This window comes from Drosophila navojoa, chromosome 3 (genome assembly GCF_054131105.1).
Source record: "Drosophila navojoa isolate 15081-1374.11 chromosome 3, UAZ_NAV_1.0, whole genome shotgun sequence".
Taxonomy (NCBI): Eukaryota; Metazoa; Arthropoda; class Insecta; order Diptera; family Drosophilidae; genus Drosophila; species Drosophila navojoa.
Genome location: NC_142891.1, coordinates 10761288 through 10783171, shown reverse-complemented (window position 1 = coordinate 10783171; position 21884 = coordinate 10761288). Strand labels below are relative to the sequence as shown.

At 35.7% G+C, this 21884-nt stretch overlaps 1 protein-coding gene across 3 annotated transcripts; it reads left to right on the top strand.

The window, feature by feature from the left end:
* Window positions 1-1738: 1738 nt before the first annotated feature.
* On the top strand, window positions 1739-21565 carry Duox (dual oxidase). Of its 3 annotated transcripts, none has more exons than XM_030388498.2 (11): window positions 1739-1891; window positions 4650-5130; window positions 15933-16013; window positions 16209-16558; window positions 16660-16864; window positions 16925-17328; window positions 17398-17675; window positions 17743-19515; window positions 19602-20685; window positions 20754-20882; window positions 20949-21565. In XM_030388498.2, the coding sequence occupies exons 2-11, from the start codon at window positions 4974-4976 to the stop codon at window positions 21075-21077; spliced, it is 4590 nt and encodes a 1529-aa protein (XP_030244358.1). In that variant the 5' UTR covers window positions 1739-1891; window positions 4650-4973; the 3' UTR covers window positions 21078-21565. The 3 variants fall into 3 exon arrangements, with proteins under 3 accessions (XP_030244358.1, XP_089112936.1, XP_089112937.1); XM_089256810.1 differs by having other exon boundaries at window positions 1826-1891; window positions 4829-5130; XM_089256811.1 differs by having other exon boundaries at window positions 1841-1891; window positions 4949-5130.
* Window positions 21566-21884: the final 319 nt, after the last annotated feature.

Sequence of the window (21884 nt, the reverse complement as noted above, 5' to 3'; positions counted from 1 at the left end):
TTCAAGCAGAAGAAGAAGAAATAATTATTTATTATGTTAGTCTATGGGAATTGTTTCAAGTTTTCTATTTCATGTTTGCCATTAAAAAAAAAAAAAATAAATAAAATAAATCACATACTTTTACGTTTTTTTTTCTGTAGTTTTGATTTAGCACTCGCTAGATAAGTAATTAAATTAATTAAGTTTTATATGCTAGCTAAAGTCGTTGCACGCTGCCAATCGCTACACTCAAAATTAGTTATGTAGAGGCCTTCCACTGGAGCGTTCATATCGTTTATCGAGTTAAGATTGACTTACGTCGATTGCTATCGGTGTGCAGCTGCTGCTGTTTTTGGTCAACTCAATTGAGCGTTCAAATTTTATGACACAAACACGATAAACTCTAGCTATAATAAAAAACAAGAGAAATAATAAAATGATATAATTAAGTACAGTGAACATTCAATTGAATGAAAAAATTAGAATGATTGTTTGGAATAGATATAAAAGTTTATATTTAGCGAATATTAAAAAAATAAAAAATAAATTATTTTTATAATGATGAAGATGATGAAATTGTATGTTAAGGATTATTTTATAAGTTTTTTTGCACCCAATCTCAAGAAGTTATAAGTCTTGAAAATATATTGAATTTGGTATAATATAAAATTGTTAAGATATTTCAAAATTAAGTTTTCAAATTCAAGTTTTTTTAGATACATTGGTTTACAGAGATTAATTTAAGATGATATCTAAAATTTGCTGACAATAAAATCTAACATTATCAAATTATATAGCATTGTTTTTTTTTTTTTTTTTTTTTTTTTTTAATTTACACATTGTTTGACTTTTGAATGCAAAGGAATAATTCAATTTATTTTCCAGACATTTGAAATCAAGTTTTTCCCCTATTTCAAACTTTTGTTAAGATTAATGAAAACTGAACTAATTTTTGTAATTTGCATAATTTGTTTTCAGAGATTTCTCTATTACAGAAATTTAAAAGCTCAAAAACTGCGCTGCTAATACTAAACAAGTTTCAACCTATTTCATGTGGTTGATAAGTGAACTGCACTGGCACTCAACAATTATACAATTTGGCTGAAATAAATCGCCCAATCATAAATCTTCATAAACAAGCCATTAACCACATGAAGAACGCATAAAACAAATACAATAAAAAAACTGAAATATTATAGCACATTTACATAGCAAACAGCTGATGGCGACTGCTGCAGTTCAAATGACTTGACTGCTTAATTAGCGCGAAGAGCGGCGTTTTGGTCACTCTCTTAGTGCGTGCGAGCGGTCGAACAGCTGAAGATGTTGTGAAGATGCTCACTCTTTAGCACATTCCAGCTAGCTGCTCTTTGCATACATCCGTTTGTGGTGGACGCTCTTTGGCACGGATTGGAAATGCCCATATGACAACAATGTTCGCATACATATGTACATATGTTTGCGTTCCTGTGGGAAACGTTGACATGACAATGATTAATAAGAGACGTTGTCAATAATGAAAATGACGAAACTCATTTAAAAACGGATCTGGAGACGGAGATCAAGCTCATACAACGAAATGGAGCATGAGCCTACCCGGTGGGGGGATGAAAACTGTGAACAAATAATGCGAGAGAAAGAGAGAAGTGGAGACGGTGAGGCAGAGACAGAGCGTGAGAGAGAGAGAGACAGTTCACACTAGCGTTTTTAAAGACAGCGGCGTTGTCTTCGACCGGTTTCTTTGAAGAGCGCGAGGGGAGGTCGATTAACAGTGTTTGGTGGCACAGCGGCTGGCGTGCTGCTTGCTCCCTAGCCCAGCTGAGGTGCCAGGCACCAGCAGATATTTCAGTACTCAACGAACTCTTGGCGGCTACGGACGTTTGGCGCTCTCCTTGCTGTATGGGCGAACTTGGTGAGCGCGACGTGGGGACGAGCAAACGACGCTCGTAGTGAGAGTGAATGTAAACGTGTCGCGCATGCGTTTGTCGTGTCGTCTTCAATTGTTGCTGGTTGTTGCTGACTCGTTCGGTTCGGCTACGTCTTCACCGTTATTATAATTTGTGTGCTGTGCGTTTTATCTATGCAAAATGACGAGCCGAGCTATGTGTGGATGGCAAATAGTTGAAATTGTTTGTCGAAAACTGCAAATAGGAAGAAAAACTAAGCAACCAAAAACAACAACAAAATATTCCACCCGCTGCAATGTTTTTAAATAGTCTTCAAGTTGTTTGTTGTTGTTGCTTCATTTTTGGTTGTGCTGTTGTTGTTACTGTTGCTTTTTTGGGTCGACGTTTCGTCGGTTCGCCATCTCTTTTACGCACACGCAAATTCGTTGTGTGTTCGGTTTGTGCCTTTTCGACTCTGCTTTGTTCGCTTTGAGCGTCGTCTTCTTGTCTTTTGCTTATGTACGTTTTCGTTCATGAATATAATTTATATTCGTGTTTATTTCTGCGGCTGCTGCGGCTACTTCTTCTCCTTCTACTTCATCATCTTCTTCGTCAACTTTAAACCTCCTCTCCACATTCTTCCCACTCTCCGCCTCGTCGTTGCAACAACAACCAAAAACAATTCACAAAACTTATTTGTCGCTTGCGCAATTTTTGCGCTAAACTGAAAATTATTAGCGAAACCGAAATAAAATTTCAAGTACGAAAATGAAATACATAGCGGAAGTGCAAAACTAACGGTTAAATGTGTGTGCAAAAGTCATAAGTGTACAAGATAATTGAAAAAAAAAAAAAAAAAACGAAATAAAAATAAATAAATAAGGAAATAAAATAAAATGAAAGTTGCAAACATCGCCGCGTCAAGCTTATAAATCAGGTCTTTGACTATATCTTTTAGAGATTTGCATACAAATTATTATAAACTAGTTGACTTAAAGACACGATAGATTCCCAGGGCCTCAAGAGCTCAATTTGGTCCAAGAACTTAAATAGTTGCCAAGCACCTAGGCAATGTGAGCAGCAGCAGAAGAAGATGAGCAGCCGTCGAAGCTGAAGAGAGAAGAGAGCAGTGGCGCTTGAGCTAAGGACGAAATCGTTTGATCACTCGATTCTTTTTTTAATTGGCAATTATTCAGCCTTTGTCGAAAACCGCATAATTTTTGGTTTTCTTTTATCTTCTTTACATTCCACTATAATTAAGTCTTTCAACTCTTCCACGCTTTCTTGCATTTCTATTGCTACAGCTCTCACGTTCGCCCGCTCTTACTTGCGCGCTCTCACTTATCTATCCGCTCTCTCTCTCTCGCTCATTGGCTACTTATTACAGTTACTAAGCAAATGCCTGCTGTATAATTTTTGTATAGAAAATAACTCTTTTTTGGGTGTCTCTTTGGTTTTATGATTTTGCTGCTGCTGCCGCTACTGCTGCTGCTGCTGCTGTCGTTGTTGTTGTTATTATAATGGAATTGTTAATTGTTTGCAGTTGTGCAATGGTTTTTTTTTTCAGCTTATGTTGTCGTTGCTGTAGTCTGTATTTTTTTCGGCTTCTTTCTCGACGTCTCTCTGACTCTGTTGTCGATTATGACTAATGGACGGACATTTGTCGGTTTTGCTTGTAAGCCCGCAGAAGGTCAATTGTTTAGTGGGTAATTCCGTTTATAATATGTATGTATGTATGTACGCACACACACAAACATACATAACTGTGTGTATGTATATGATTTTTCAAATTCTTCACGCTTTGCAATTTATTTTGTTGTATCCATTGCATTTATTAAACTTATTGCTTGTTTCCCTTTTTTGCTGTCTTGCCTTACTTTATGCAATATAATTAATTTGAAACATTAACGAACCATTTCGTCATTTACTTAAGCCTTTTGTATTGCGGTTTTGATTTCCGTCTTTTTCTTGTCTTTGTTTTTGTTTTTTTTTTTTAATTATTTATATTGTTTTGTTCCATTGTAAAATATAATGCACCTAAATGCTGTAAAATTTTTGTTTCGTTAAGTGGTATTTAATGGAGCTTTTAGTTTGCTTGAGATATTTTTGGAATTATTATTACATACATACATATATATGTATGTACACAAAATCTTTTTGAAGTGTTTAAATGTAGATCATATAGATACATATGTATGCTTGTATGTATTTTTATATATACTTAGCTGTTTTGAGCAGTGTAAACACAAATTTGATATAACGATACAAAGTATTCTTATATTCCTCATTCCAACAGACTCTTAAGTCTTTGAAATCTTAGCAGCAAAAATATCATTTGTTTGTAATATTATATAATATGTAATTTTCCCAACAATATATGTATAATATGCGATACCTGGATATGCATTCCTTTATCTATTTTGAATATGTTTTCATTGCCAACTGCTATTCCAACTTTCGGATTCACTCAAGTTCTAACACCCCCTAACACCGTATTCGAAATGAAGTCAAACAACTGGGCAAACATTTCGAAGTTCGAATGGCCAATAAAAAGCAAATTCTCATATATGTAGCATCAAGAGATCGTATGCAAATTTCAAGATAAATAAATAAATAAATAAAACGTGTATTCCGTAACGGTATAAATTATTTAAATAAACAACAAAAATCCTAGTGACAAATTTGTTGACTAAGAATCGACGGCTTTAAAAAAAAAAAAACTCACAAAAATTGGTTTTTAAATGAATCAATAGTTTTCTTTACTAAAGTTTTGCATATTTTCAGTGCTGATTCGGAAATTTTCGTGGAAAAGATGAGCAAACGCTGAAAGTCAGCCAATGTGGCGTGTGATAATCGATATATATGTATATACAGAGATTAAGTAATATATACTATATATATGATGCAAAATTGTAGCGCCTGAAGCTAAACCAATCCAATCCAATCGATCCCCTTTCCCTCAGTGTGTTATACATAGTTTTGTTTAATTAATTTCACAATACAATCAATCCGACAAGCTACAAAAAAAAAAAAAAAAATAATAAATAAAAATAAAAAAATACAAAATTTACTCACAACAATAGCTCACATTATTACGGCTATAAAAATATGAGTGTTACAAGCGTGCCCCAACAGCGGGCATCAAAATATTCATACTCAACGCGACTCCCGCCTAGCTGGAGATTGCGTCTAACGCCCAGGGCATTAGCCCCCCTATTGTTGCTGATTAGTCTGGGCCTCAGTCTGGGCTTTGTGCATTGTTATGGTGAGTACTTTTTGCATATGCCTCAAACAAAACAAATTCAATTAGTCTAAGTTTCATACGAAATTCCATTGTCATAAATGAGATGAAAAAAAAAAAAAAAAAAAAAAAAACAAAAACAAAAAAAAAATGGCAAAGTATATTTTTGCATATATAGGAGTAAACTAGGCTAAAAATACGCAAGAGAGTGCCCAAACTGATTGGATATAAAGCAAGTTAGGAATTTCGGTGCTTTATTTGTTTATATTTTACTAAAATAATTTTATAAATACTATGAAATAAAAGTAAATTTAAAATAATTGAGGAAATTTAAGATACAAAAATATACTTAAAAATCGTACACAAAGTCCAAAAATATATATATACATATATATATATTTTACTAAAATATTTTATAAATACTATGAAATAAAAATAAATTTAAATTAATTGAAGAAATTTAACATACAAAAATATACTTAAAAAAAAAGAATAAATATGAAAAGAAGAAAAACTAATCGTACACAAAGTCCAAAAATATATATATAAAAAAAAACATAAAATAACATTATTACCGATTCAAATTTAAAATAAATTTGTGAACAACTGGGAAATAACAGAACCATAAAAGATTCTGTGTCAAAAAAATATACAAAAATAGTTTTAACTAGGGAATATAAAAATGTTCATATTTTAAATATTTTTTATTTATTTATTTTTTTTTTTCTTTTTTTGTTTTTATGAATTTGTAAAATTCTGAAAAATATAAATTAGTCTAAAAGCTAAATGTAACCTTTTTTAAATCAAATATACTGAAAATAGTTTTATTAATATATTGCCGATTAGCTGAATAGGCATAATTTATTTCCGAATATTGAAAATGTATATCTCTCTTATATCTTAATAATAACTGCAAGTTGAATGAAGACAGTTTGGTTTTGTATTTATAAATATATATAATAAAATCAACTATGCGATATATGATTAAAATATAATTTCTGGGACCTAAATTCAAATTATTTTATGATATGCAAAAGAATTTAACATTTATCGTTGTGCTCCATTTTTGTTTCAATAATTCATCCTATTTGATCGCTATTAATCAATATAGTGTTCGATCTACACATTGCAGAATTACTGTGTAATTAATTTACAGATATATTAAAATCAACACGACTCGAATTTGAGTATAATATTTGTTAGAAATTAGTTTTCGCATAATATTGGACTGTAATGCTCCATAAAACCACTTTGTATATTTACTTATTTACTTTACTTTCAAATAAATCTAAAAGTATATAAATAAGCTTCCACTCAACTTTCACGCTAATGAGTGATCAACAACCAACAAGAGTCAATAACAAAGTATTGTTATTGTTGTTATAACAAATTTGAAAGATTCAATGTGAAATTTGTTCGTGTTTAGTAAGAAAAAAAAAAATATACAAATAACAATAATTTAATATAACATCTTGAAAAAATGTTTACACAAACGAAACAAACCGCAATCGCTAATGGGGGTAAGCATAATGAAATTGGCAAAGAAAGGAGGAAAACAAATCGTTTACACAGATCAAGCGATCCCAATGCCTTACCACATGTGGAGGGGGCGAGGCTTCTAAATATGTATACACATAGGTATATATGTAAATAAATTTATAAACAATGGATAATAATGCACATTGTTTGCAATAATTTCATTAATGCTCGACAACAACAGAGAAGCTAACGATCCGTGCATAAATCAAATGATTAGCAAAAATCAAAAGAAAATAATAAAAAAATGAAATAAAATAAAATAAAATAAATAAAACATTTCAACGAAAATACTATATAAATTAAAATGATCCATGAAATTGCGAGAGAGAGGAAATAAATCTTTATCTGGCTTGTTGGCTGCTGCTTGGGCGTGCATTGACATTTGACTTGGTCCACACCCACAAAACTAACCGTTTATACGCGAGGCAATGTACGTGACCGCCGGCTGCAACATCTGTTACTGGCAACTAAGAGAAGCAGCAAGCTAGATAAAGAGTGAGGCAGGGAGAGGCACAGAGAGAGAGGCGAATCGATAGCTAAGGAAATACTCGTATTATTGCCCATGCATAATAAATTAGCAGAGCCAATTCGCTTCGAGTTTATCGGTCAGTCGATGCCACGAGATCTCGACATGTCTGCCGATATGCTGTCAATCAACCAGACAGCGTAGAGAGACACTGCGAGACTTGGGAGAGCTTTATCTGTCTGTCTATCCCCCCCCCCCCCCATTCACCTTCCTGCGCCCCATAGTTTTGATGCACGCGTATGACGTCAAACCAAAATGTTAACTGGTTAACCGATTCTGTCATTATGATGGGTTTATTTTGTTGTAATTGCAATCAATTTGCCTAGAGGGGCAGGAACATTAAATGGATATTTGTCTTTGCTAATGCTCAACTAGTCAAAAGCAGCTAACAGCCATACATACGTACATACATACATATGTATACGAATGTGTGCTGGTTAGCACGTCTCTTCTGAATGACCCCATAATTAGAGTTCGAAAGTTCCGGGTTTCAGTATCAGCCTAATGTGTGATCATTTAGTGCTTAACTAAGCAGAAGAGCGCATTTAGTTAGTTAGTGTTGATTAAAATAAGAGGGCATATTTAGAATAGGTATGAAAATGATTGCTAAATCATGAGCGAAAAATGGGTTTAAGGTAAAATCTGATATTTCAATAGACAAAATATATATGTATATGGAAATTTTAATGTAAAAAATTAAATATATTTATATAAATATTAGATAAAATAAAAGAGAAAATACAATTATTAATAAAAATAAATAGTTATTATAAAAAAGATAATAAAAATAAAAAAAAATTATTAAATAAATATAAAAAAATAAAAAAATTATATTAAAATATTAAATTTTACAAAATAAAGGATTTAATGCTTAGTTACATTTTTTTAATATTTTGTTTATTTTAGCTTATAATATATTGAATTAGACTTAAGAATGCTAATCCAAATTCAAATAAACCCTAATAAATCAAGTTTTAGTTATGCATAACCAGATTTTACCGCTTGCTTAAACTTTTAATTTCAAATTCCTTAACTTTATATGAATAGGGAGGGCTACATAGAATTAAATGACAATTTATAGATTTGTAAAAGAATGTTGTAGCTTCCACTCGTTAAATATTTATTTATATTTCTTCACATCATAGTTTCTAGCTAGCTTTGGAATACGAACTAAATATTCTTGAAATTTTATGAATAAAATTTCCAGAACTACTTTTCAAATAATGCAAATATCTGCATCTATGTATCTATAAACATATAAATGTATATACATAATTTGATCATTATTTGCCGTTTGCAAATCTTGTGTAATTCTATAAACTAATTTGCAAAAGTTGTTTATGGACACTTGGCACGCCGATAACTGTCGCAATTTATTTCAATTGATTTTTATGTTATTTTATGCGTGCAAATTACGCATTAAATTGTGCCAGTTAAGATCTGAGAATGCCATAAATGTTGCGTAATGCGTGAGCAATACAGAGCAGAATAAAATTAAATAAATAAATGCTAACTAACTGAAGCATTTATAGCTGATAGACTAAGCCAGTTAAACTTTTTTATACCCTGAACATGTTTGAAGTTGGGAAATCAGAGTATATTCGTTTTGTTAAAGAGCAGGTAATATGTAAAGCTGATATATATTCTAGGGTGAGGAGCTGAGATGTCGTAGATCACAACAGTTAGAGACTTGAAATGTTACATGTAGTACGAGTTTCTAATTTATCTTTACCTTTATGTCATCCCCTATCATCTTATCGATAATAATCGACGATAATCGATAATTTTAGTTAGTTTCTTAAGCGTAATTTGAATAGAGTAGAGTATAAGTTCTTTGTAAGGTGCAGGTAATCTTCCAGTCGAGCAGTCTCAGCTAGAAGACTTTTACTAGTTACATATTTACTGAATCTGAGCTGAATGTTTTCTGTACCGTCGAGCGATTGCTTTAATTGACTTTTAAATTGATTGGGCAGCGGTCAGGGCTTTAATGGGCCACGCCCCGTTTGTTAACAATATTTTGGCCCGATTAACATTTTTGTTTGCCATTTAGCAATGACAAACTGTTTCTATTGGCTAAATTATTTCAAATATGTAAATCGAGTCTCACTTTTCTTTGCACTTGAAATATTTGCAGATGTCAGACTTTTAAATTGAATTGAATATTTATTTATTATTTTAAGCATTCTTTGAAACTCGATCTTAAATTGTTTTTATTTGCTTAATTTATTTGTATTTATTTAGCGCCATGCAAACCAAGTGGCATTAAGCTACAGATGTTTATTTATGCACTAATTAGTAAATTAACTCTTTTTTTTTCACCTCAATATATGCATATTGTGAATCACAAATTAAAAGCGCAAAAGTGCACGATGTGTGATGCCTTATATACAAATATGTATGAAATAAATTAAATAAATAAATAAAATGAAGAATACTAAAATTTAATACCCACACAAATACATTAAATATGATTTGAATATAAAATAAATATTAGATAAATTGATCAAAAATAATTGTAATTATTTATCGCCTCTTCAATGGTTATATGCGTCATAACTTATTTTTAAGCTGGCTATCCGAGTCTATAATAAAATACATTTAAAAAATATATTGGACTTACTAAAAAGAAATTAAAAAAAAAATATTTTTTTTAAATATATATATATGTATATATATTCTACTGCTATACTTTTTATAAAAAATAAAAAAAAACACTTTGTCAGCAATATAAAATACTTTCAAAATTAATGCATCAACTAAATAATATTTTATATTATTTTCATACATAATTAATGACCTAAATATATTTTTAAAATTTATTTTAAATTTATTCAAATTGTATTTATTGATTCTTCTAAAACAGAGTCTGCCTTAGTCACAAATGGAATTCTATTTAGTTATATTTTTAACGCGAAACACCCACTATAAAGATGGTTTCTGCAAACCCGTTTTAATAATTAATGGCAACGGCCGCGATTCGCAAAACAAACTGAAGCATGGGATTTGAGGCATTTATTATAGTTAACAACAATATAAAAAAAAAAACTGACAAATTTAGTAGCAAACAAAAATTGAAGAATTTTTGCTGTTTAATTATTATTATTTTTTTTTTAATTATTTACTGTTCGTGTTTTATTTTTTAACCCACTCGAAATGCCAAACGTTTTATTTTGACAATGAAACAAAAGATGCGCTCAAATCGTTTTCAGACGAAAACAACTATTAAAATCATGACGTTGACAGCGCAGAGTCAGAAACTCCAACAGCAACAACAACAACAATACGGATAATGACTATATTTTGTGCCATTTTCGAGAGCAATGCTCGCACGTGTGTACATGTGTGCAACCATATATATGTATACATGTGTGTGTGTGTGTGGGGAATGATGGATGGCAACAACAACTGACGACGACGACGTCGATGAGAATCTATATTTAAACAGCACAGAGTCAGAGCCAGAGCCAGAGCCAGCGTCGAGGCGCAGAGCTCAGAGCGGCAACAATCATTCAGAATCAGATCCGGTTAACCAAAAACGTAGCTAGCTAAACGCCAACAACAACAACAACAACAGCAGCTGTAATAATTCTACCGAAGATTTACTCATCGGAAGACTCAGCTGACTTTATGTCTATATATGTTGTACACATATATAAATATTCACATATACACATACATATATATTTATTGCGTTGGTGAGCTTGGAATGCCAGAGGCAAACACCTGCTTCATAGCTCGAAAGCAAACTTTGGCACAATATGTTTGGAAAAACATTCACGACATACCACGGATGCACAAAAAAAAAAAAAATAAATAAATAAAAATAAAAAAAAAGACAAGACTACAAAATAAACGTATGCTAGAAAATACCCTATATTCTGCAGTGCTAAAATTTTTTAGATAATTCTGTCGCTAATTTTAAGGGATATACAAAAAGTTGCGTATGAGTGAATAAGATTTAAGAAAAGGGAGCTCAAGAAACTATATGCTATTTAAATGATTCCTAAAATATATACAAATATATACAAATATATTTATATATTTAATATATTGTACCAATTAAATTTGAACCATTTTTTTTTTTCTCTTTAATTAGGTTAAAGGATAAGTTTTCAATTATTTAAAAAGTAAAACTTTTGTTAAATATTCAAGCTATATCAAGTTTCTAATATGCCGTTAATCCTGATCAAGAGTATATATAATTTAAAATTTGTACTTTTTACATGTCAGCTAAATTTTACCAAAAATATATTTTCGCATAGACTAAAAAATTATTATTATTATTATTTATTTATTAGATAATATATAAAAAAATATAAATCTAAAAATTATTAAACGTGCTAGCTACGAGGGCCATCGACGTGAAAAAATTATATATTAATAAAAATGTAAAACAAAAATTTTCTCTTCAAGCAAAAAAATGAAAACTATAATTAATTATAAATTATAATTATATTATACATATATATATATAAAAAAAAAAAAAAAAAAAAAAAAAAATACATACATATATATATAAAAATATATAAATAGCAAATTTATAAATAATTTCTTGCAGTGTATATATTTATATACATCCACAGTATATATATATATATATATATATATTTATAAATATATATATTTATAAATACATGTTATACATACATCTATGTATGTATCTACATACATATATAGTACTTATATAAAACGGCAACTGTTGTTGCTATCGCTACGTTTCGGCTCGTCATCATTTATCGCATTATTATTGTTGTTGTTGTTATTGTCATTGCTGTTGTTGTTGTTGCTTTTAGCTTTTCTAACGTCAACGATTTCACGTTCGTTTTCTTAGTCTTTTGATTTTTGCTTTTTGCTCGTCTTTCACTTTCATGCGCAGGTCCAATGCGTGACATTGGTCAATTAGATGGTTTATTGCAATTGGGCTATCCCTATATAATATGAATATTCGTGTATAATCTATAAATACATATATATGTATATATAAACACATTATCTGTATACGAATAGTGTTAATGTGTGAGCTCAAATTGCTGGAGAAACTTTTAAAAGCCTTGAACTAAATAAAAGTACGATACTCTTGCAGTCATGTGAAAACAAATTGTTTAGTTTTTAGTGTAAAGACCTGAAAAGTGTAGGTTTTAGATAAACACCCCCATAAGTACATACATCAGTTGTTAAACACGGAGCCATTAAAAACGTAATAAGTACCCAAACTAGTCTACATTTCCGACAAACTCTACAACAATATTGTTGTGTAAAAAGCATGATGTAATCATTTTACCCCTATTACCTGATGCTTCCATAATAGAGCAATATATATGGGCAGATAATGATGATTGTTATGATTCTTGTCAAGCAAAACCAATTGACATTTGACACAAATAATACACTAAATATTTCCTCTATTTCTCTTTAGTGCAATTGAGAGATTATCTGAGTAGATACTCAGAGTTTAGCGCCTGTCTAATAGTTCACACAACTTTCACTCATTTAAGTAAACACAAAGTACAAAATAACTCAATGCATTTGCGAAGCTTGGAGTGTAACTTCGATAGTTGAGTGTCTTGTGGACGTTATATTGAGCAAACGAGTGGAACTTAAGTTTTGTATGAACTCCAGTCATTGAGAGTTCGATTGGGCGCTTTCTTAATAGTCTTCATATTCATAAGACACTCACTTAAAAAGAACAGAAGCCACAGCACAGCGCATGAGAGTCACATAGCATAGTTTGGATCGTAGCTGAGAGGCAAAATGAGACCCATACGCACACACAAGTAAACACAAGCACAAGCACACACATGAAGTCTTGCACTTCGGCACTTTCTTACGGATTGAATGGTGTGTGTGCGTGGGAACATATTTATAGTTGAGTGCTTCTTGAACTGTTTTAGCATTGGGGCTAATGGCGATTATGGCGAGTTGATTGAGTGATTTTTCTTTGCTTACAAATAGAATTAATTAACTAATATTGATAAAAATCTTATCTCATTAAAATGTATGAGTAGTATATGTATGTATTAAAAATATTTTATATTTTGTGTTTTATATACAATCATAATTCTTATTAATTAATGAATGAGAGTAAAGATTACAGTGGCTTAACTCATATATTATTTGTTACAAATGTATGTATATGTGCTTATGGTTTTTATTCGATTTAAGAGATCAATGGAAGGTCATTAGGCTTAGCTCGCCAATGCTTACAGATATGTATGTATGTGTGTACATATCTGAGTGCAGTTAAGGGAAAAAACGATAGAATCCACAAGGCGCACAGAACTAGAAAGACGTTGCCAACTAGTGGAAGCTGAAGAGAGCGCTTACCTAAAAGCTGAGTGGATTGTAATGTGGGAATTTGTGTGTCAAAGTTGTGGATAATAAGAGCGTGGGAATTTAGGGAAGAGCAGAGTGCCTATTCGAGGTATTGTAGTATTAGTGCTTAGCTTACACACGCACATTTTGCGTAATGCAGGTCAGTTGCTTACGAGCCGTTGTTGTTATCGGACCTGGCACGCAATACACATTTTTATGCTATGTGATACGTTGTACACTTACTTTTGTGTGTTTATATTAAATTAAATGTATGCAAATTTATTTAGTTTAAGTACATGTTGTGACATTGTTAAGTCAGATTGTAGTTGCTCGGATCGGGTTCCTTTACTTGATATATTTAATTTAAGCAGCGTCAATCAGTAGATCAATCAGCCCATCAAGCCCTCCTACTAACTTGATTTTGTGATTTAAAGATTGAATGATAACCGATTGATTATCAGCTCCCTTTTACTTCTGCTCTTTAGTCTCCTTTTCGCAATGAAGTAGCAAACCTTGACTATTGAAATAAATAATGATTTTTATTTTCATTCAAATTAACTATAAACAACAAAAGTTTGATACTCCATTTATCTGAAGGTTTTACGCAGCCGGAAATCTGTTGGCAGAATATCTGATAATATCTACATACTACCGAGTATCTCTATTATATTGTGATTTATGGCTGGATCTATACCTAAACTCACATATATATTTATGCGATATCGTCAAAATGTTGACCCAAACAATTTGTCAAAGGCGCCAAGCAAAAAGCTTTTGATTCATTGACATATAAAAATTATATGCGACAATGAAATCTATTTGTTAACTGTTAATTGGTTGCCGATTTGAGCGCTAGTCGAAATGAAAAACGAAAAACGAAAAACCACTATATGTTGTAACTAGAAAATACCCTGGAAAAAGTGGATATCGAATGAGCGTTTTTAATTGTTAATAATAATTTATTAATATATAGACACCTGTTAGAGTTACGTAAATTTTCAGAAAATCAATATACCCTCTTTATTAATAATTCCGTGGTGTAGAAAAAATTCAAGCATGACTTAATTTTATCTAAAATCAATTAACACTATCCATATAGCCATATAGTCATTCTGACCAAAAACTCAACCGTCTAATGAAGCCCAAAAATTCTTTTTCATCTTTTGCGGCTTAATTAGACAACGAGAAAAAGTTGTCAGCATCTCAAATAGTTGGCCAAGAATGCAGTCGCTCCAAACGCTGGCTAAATGCATTGTGGTTGCTTTTTTTTTGTTTTGGCTAACTATTTTGCTTACAGGCAGCTTAACGTTCGTAAGATTTTGGCATTTTGATGTCATTAAAGCAAATGCCATTAGTTTAATTAAAATTTCCAATATTGGCATTTCTATAACATAAATGTAAATAATTAAATAACACTAATTTCATATATTTTGAGATCATGGCAAGAACTACAAAAGTGCGACCAATTCGATGTATAAACTGTGATTTGTGACTTATTAAGGAGTAAAATAAATATACAAACTAAATATGGTTGCAAAATAAATTAAATTGTCTTCAATTAAATGTTTTATTTATTTATTTATTTTTATTTATTTATTTGTTTGTTTATTTAGTAATAGTTGTTTTACGAAATTAAATTATTAAGCTATAAATATATTGAATAAATACCAAGTGCATAAATCGGATTATGTTTCTTGGTCTCTATTAAGAGATTTGCAGAATTGCTCTTTGCGCTGAGCTCAGCAAACACATACATACACACGCACGTGTATTAAAAATGACTGCAGCAAAGGGAGAGAACAATAGAATCCACAAGTAGGCAAGCGAAACTCTTAAGTAGTCAATTGGAAATTGAGTGCTTTATGAATTGAGTAGATCCACATTTCGGCATTTCTCTATCAATCGTATTGACAAGAGCGTGGGAATTTCTGGAAGATTGAGTTGTTATTGTATTGGTGTAAATGTTTTGCTTGACCGCGATTTTATCGAGTAATGCAGGTCAGTTGCTTACGAGCAGTGGGTCTGATCGGAGGGGGTTTTTCGCACGCATTTTTTTGTCATTTCGTTTGCATTTACAATTATTCAATGAAATTTTGTTTATCAATTCATTATTAATTTGTTAAAGTCCATAAATATATAAATATTTAATAATATGCTAGAATTCAATTTCTCTTTATAAATTGTGTGTATTTAAATTTATAATATTTACTATTTATTTTGAATTTTAACAAATGTATTATATTATATTTACCACATATTATTAATAAAAATAAATTGTGTTTATAAATTCTTATTGGAAAAAATCAATATCTGCCAATATAAGCCTATCTATTATAATTAAAATTAAAACTTTCAACAGTTTTTATATATTAATTAAATTTATTACACATTTACTATATAATATCATTTATAATAAATTTCTTATATTTGACATTCTTTTAATTTTCAGAGAAAATGTATAGTCAGACTGAGAAGCAGCGCTACGACGGCTGGTACAACAATCTGGCCCATCCCGACTGGGGCTCTGTGGGTAGGTGCAATATAGAATATGATATTAATAGAATATTATCTAAGCATGTAAATGCAACAACTTTCTAAATGTATTTGCTTAGAGGGCGGCACCCTGATTTAAATTAGATTTGCCACGTTTAATCGCAGCTATTTGCATTGACACGACAAACGATTTGCATAGAGTGAATACTGAACGTTTCAAAACTATTTCCAGACAGCCATCTGGTGCGCAAAGCACCGCCCTCGTATTCAGACGGAGTTTACTCGATGGCAGGTGCCAATCGGCCGTCGACGAGGCGATTGAGTCGTCTATTTATGCGGGGACGCGATGGTCTCGGCTCGAAGTTCAATCGAACTGCATTGCTGGCGTTCTTCGGGCAGGTGGTGGCCAATGAGATTGTGATGGCGTCCGAGTCCGGTTGCCCCATCGAGATGCATCGCATCGAGATCGAGAAGTGCGATGAGATGTACGATCGTGAGTGTCGCGGCGATAAATATATACCGTTCCATAGGGCGGCCTATGATCGCAGCACGGGCCAGAGTCCGAATGCGCCAAGGGAACAGGTGGGTGTGAGCATGTGGGTGTTGAGTGTGTGGGCGTTGGTTTAGTGATTAGCCTTTGCCAAACTGGTGTACAAATGTCGACAATAAAACCTACTCCGCAGATAAATCAAATGACTGCTTGGATTGATGGCAGTTTCATTTACAGCACCTCCGAGGCATGGCTCAACGCCATGCGATCCTTTCACAATGGCACTCTGCTCACCCAGAAGGATGGCAAGCTGCCCGTACGGAATACGATGCGAGTGCCGCTCTTCAATAATCCGGTGCCGAATGTCATGAAAATGCTCAGCCCGGAACGTTTGTTCTGTAAGTACGAGAAATACTAGTAAAGTAAATACTAAATTGATTCCCATTTCATATTTGCAGTGCTGGGTGATCCGCGCACAAATCAAAATCCTGCCCTGCTCTCCTTTGCCATACTCTTCCTGCGCTGGCATAATACCCTGGCGCAGCGCATCAAGCGATTGAATCCCACTTGGTGTGACGAGGATATCTTTCAGCGTGCCCGGCACACGGTCATCGCCAGTCTGCAGAATGTCATCGTCTATGAGTATCTGCCGGCATTTCTGGGCTCTTCCATTCCGCCGTATGAGGGCTACAAGCAGGACGTGCATCCAGGCATCGGGCACATCTTTCAGGCGGCTGCCTTTCGCTTTGGCCATACCATGATACCGCCGGGCATCTATAGGCGCGATGGCGAATGTAATTTCAAGCAGACGCCTATGGGCTATCCGGCCATACGTTTGTGCTCCACGTGGTGGGACTCCAGTGTAACTATATAAACATTTATATAATCAAATATTTTGCATAAATAGTTATTGAATCTAACTTGCTTGCAGGGTTTCTTTACCGACACGAGCGTGGAGGAGGTGCTGATGGGCCTTGCATCGCAGATTTCCGAGCGCGAAGATCCAGTTTTGTGCTCAGATGTGCGGGATAAGCTGTTCGGGCCCATGGAGTTTACGCGCCGAGATCTGGGCGCACTGAACATAATGCGTGGACGTGATAACGGTTTGCCCGATTATAATACAGCCAGAGAAGCGTACGGCCTGCGTAGGCATAAGACCTGGACGGACATCAATCCCCAGCTGTTCGAGGCGCAACCCGAACTCTTGGAGTGAGTACGAAATGGAGTTTAGTCTACATTTCTTGCTGATCCAAATCCAAATTGATTCCACTCGCAGCATGCTCAAGGAGGCCTACAACAATCAGCTGGACGATGTGGATGTCTATGTGGGCGGCATGCTGGAGTCCTATGGCCAGCCGGGCGAGCTGTTTAGTAGTGTGATCAAGGAGCAGTTTCAGCGCTTGCGTGACTCGGATCGGTTCTGGTTCGAGAACGAACGCAATGGCATCTTCACGGCCGAGGAGATTGCCGAGCTGCGTAAGATCACGCTGTGGGACATCATCATAAACAGCACGGACATAGCCGAGGATGAGATACAGCGCGATGTGTTTATGTGGCGCACCGGTGATCCCTGTCCGCAGCCCATGCAGCTGAATGCCACAGAGCTGGAGCCGTGCAACTATCTGGAGGGCTACGATTACTTCTCGGGATCGGAGCTGATGTTCATCTATGTGTGTGTTTTCCTTGGCTTTGTGCCCATACTCTGTGCCGCTGCCGGCTATTGTGTGGTGAAGCTGCAGAACAGCAAACGGCGCAAGCTGAAGATACGCCAGGAGGCGCTGCGTGCTCCGCAGCAAAAGGGCTCCGTGGACAAGATGTTGGCGCGTGAGTGGCTGCATGCGAACCACAAGCGTCTGGTCACAGTCAAATTCGGACCCGAGGCGGCCATCTATACGGTGGATCGCAAGGGAGAGAAGCTGCGCACATTCAACCTGCAGCACGTGGACGTTGTCAGTGTGGAGGAGTCGGCGACCAATCACATCAAAAAGAAGCCCTATCTGCTGCTCCGTGTGCCCAGCGACCATGACCTCGTGCTGGAGCTGGAGTCGTATGGAGCACGTCGCAAGTTTGTCAAGAAGCTGGAGGATTTCCTGCTGCTGCACAAAAAGGAACTGACCCTGATGGAGGTGAATCGTGACATCATGCTGGCCCGAGCGGAGACTCGAGAGCGACGCCAGAAGCGGCTCGAGTACTTCTTTAGGGAGGCCTACGCGCTCACCTTTGGCTTGCGGCCGGGCGAGCGCAGGCGTCGCTCGGACGCATCGAGCGATGGCGAGGTGATGACTGTGATGCGCACCAGTCTGTCCAAGGCCGAATTCGCGGCCGCGCTGGGCATGAAGCCGAACGACATGTTTGTGCGCAAGATGTTCAACATTGTGGACAAGGATCAGGACGGGCGAATCAGTTTCCAGGAGTTTCTCGAGACCGTGGTGCTCTTCTCGCGCGGCAAGACGGACGACAAGCTGCGCATCATCTTCGACATGTGCGACAATGATCGCAACGGGGTCATCGACAAGGGCGAACTGAGCGAAATGATGCGCTCGCTGGTGGAGATTGCGCGCACCACCAGCCTGGGCGATGATCAGGTGACCGAGCTGATCGATGGCATGTTCCAGGACGTGGGACTCGAGCACAAGAATCATCTGACCTATCAGGACTTCAAGCTCATGATGAAGGAGTACAAGGGCGACTTTGTTGCCATCGGCTTGGACTGCAAGGGAGCGAAGCAGAACTTCCTGGACACGTCCACAAATGTAGCGCGCATGACCTCCTTCAATATCGAGCCCATGCAGGATAAGCCAAGGCACTGGCTGCTCGCCAAGTGGGACGCGTACATTACGTTTCTGGAGGAGAACCGCCAGAATATCTTCTATCTATTCCTATTCTATGTGGTTACGATTGTTCTGTTCGTGGAGCGTTTCATACACTATTCCTTCATGGCCGAGCACACCGATCTGCGTCACATTATGGGCGTGGGCATTGCCATTACGCGCGGATCTGCTGCCTCGCTCTCCTTTTGCTATTCGCTGCTCTTGCTGACAATGTCGAGGTGAGAGCTGACACTCGAATTGAAATCTAGATTATATATATATTCTTTTATATAATACCCAAATCAAATTTGTCTTCTGTTTGCAGAAATCTCATTACCAAACTGAAGGAGTTTCCCATTCAGCAGTACATTCCATTGGACTCGCACATCCAATTCCACAAGATTGCCGCCTGCACGGCGCTGTTCTTCTCGGTGCTGCATACGGTGGGGCACATCGTTAACTTCTACCATGTGTCCACACAGTCGCACGAGAATCTGCGCTGCCTGACGCGTGAGGTGCACTTCGCCTCGGACTACAAGCCGGACATTACCTTCTGGCTGTTCCAAACGGTGACCGGAACCACGGGCGTGCTGCTGTTCATCATCATGTGCGTCATTTTTGTGTTCGCCCATCCGACAATACGCAAGAGAGCCTACAACTTCTTCTGGAACATGCACACGCTCTACATTGGGCTCTATTTGCTGAGCTTGATACATGGGCTGGCGCGTCTGACGGGTCCGCCACGCTTCTGGATGTTCTTCTTGGGGCCGGGAGTTATCTACACTCTGGACAAGATTGTCTCGCTGCGCACCAAGTATATGGCACTGGATGTCATTGACACGGACTTGCTGCCCTCGGATGTGATCAAGGTCAAGTTCTATAGGCCGCCCAATCTCAAGTATTTGTCGGGGCAATGGGTGCGTCTCTCCTGCACCGCCTTCCGGCCACAGGAGATGCACAGCTTCACGTTGACCTCGGCGCCGCACGAGAACTTCCTCAGCTGTCACATTAAGGCGCAGGGACCCTGGACATGGAAGCTGCGCAACTATTTCGATCCCTGCAATTACAATCCGGAGGATCAGCCCAAGATACGCATCGAGGGCCCGTTCGGTGGCGGCAACCAGGACTGGTACAAGTTCGAGGTGGCCGTCATGGTGGGCGGCGGCATTGGCGTTACGCCCTATGCCTCCATACTAAACGATTTGGTCTTTGGCACCAGCACGAATCGCTACTCCGGCGTGGCCTGCAAGAAGGTTTACTTCCTGTGGATTTGTCCATCGCACAAGCACTTTGAGTGGTTCATCGATGTGCTGCGCGACGTGGAGAAGAAGGATGTGACCAATGTGCTGGAGATACACATCTTCATCACGCAGTTCTTCCACAAATTCGATCTGCGTACAACTATGCTGGTGAGCTGTCGAGAATTTATATTACTTCTGGATCAATTTCTCACTGAGCTTTTCTCTCTTACTTCTAGTACATTTGTGAGAATCACTTTCAGCGCCTCTCAAAGACATCCATATTCACGGGTCTCAAGGCTGTCAATCATTTCGGGCGCCCCGACATGTCCAGCTTTCTCAAGTTTGTGCAGAAGAAGCACTCCTATGTGAGTTGTCCGAAATTCGATTTAACTATGCGAAATTTTAATGGATTTTCGAATTTCCTTTTACAGGTCTCGAAAATAGGCGTCTTCTCTTGTGGCCCCAGGCCGCTAACAAAGAGCGTCATGTCCGCCTGTGATGAAGTGAACAAAACACGCAAATTGCCCTATTTCATACATCATTTCGAGAATTTCGGTTAAGGCTTAAGCGCGAGCCCAGGTCTTCATCAGCTCTACAATTATCTGCCAACTACAAAAATCACAACACACACACACACACACATAAAGGATTATTCTACGAATATTATACGCATAGTATTTAATTTCATTCATTCAGCATTTAAGCGAATTTAATTTTCACCTGCCCCGCCCCCTACGACCCAGTCCCTATCTAGCCACAAATGTCTCTCACGTAATCTGTAACTTCATAAATTAGTCATGTTCTACAATTTAGTGCATTATGAAAATTTCCATTGATATTTAGCAACAATCACAACAACAACAACAACAACAACAATAAGAGGATGAAAAAATAAAAGCAGAAAAAAGCGGCCCTTTAACTTAATATACATATGCTTGTGTATGTGTATGTGTATATGTATATGTGTATTTATTGAAAATATGATTTGTTATCAGTTTTTGTAAACCGTTCGCATTATTTATTAAAATTTACAATTTAATTGAAACAATGAATGTATGTACATTGGGAGTTTATTTGTATATGATGGTTATATTTATGTATGTATATGTATATATGTATAATGTTTATGTATGTATATGTATATTTATATTACACTTTTATTTGTAGAATTATTTACGCACAAATTTCAGGTTTGTAGGAGAGCGTATCTATTGGAAATTATTAACTAATCATTGTATAGCTCAGAGAGTTGCTTGTTGATTGAATTGTTCATAAGTAAGTAAGATTTTTGTACAATATTTAATTTATTATATTTATTTACATATATTTCTTTTTTCATTTCAGATAAACATAAATATGCATAATAC

Excerpts from the sequence above, each read along its gene's own strand:
- Duox (XM_030388498.2), top strand. The coding sequence starts at position 4,974 with ATGAGTGTTACAAGCGTGCCCCAACAGCGGGCATCAAAATATTCATAC. Across the intron at positions 16,014-16,208 it reads TCCCGACTGGGGCTCTGTGG|ACAGCCATCTGGTGCGCAAA; the intron begins GTAGGTGCAATA and ends AACTATTTCCAG. Across the intron at positions 16,865-16,924 it reads CAGCCCGGAACGTTTGTTCT|TGCTGGGTGATCCGCGCACA; the intron begins GTAAGTACGAGA and ends TCATATTTGCAG.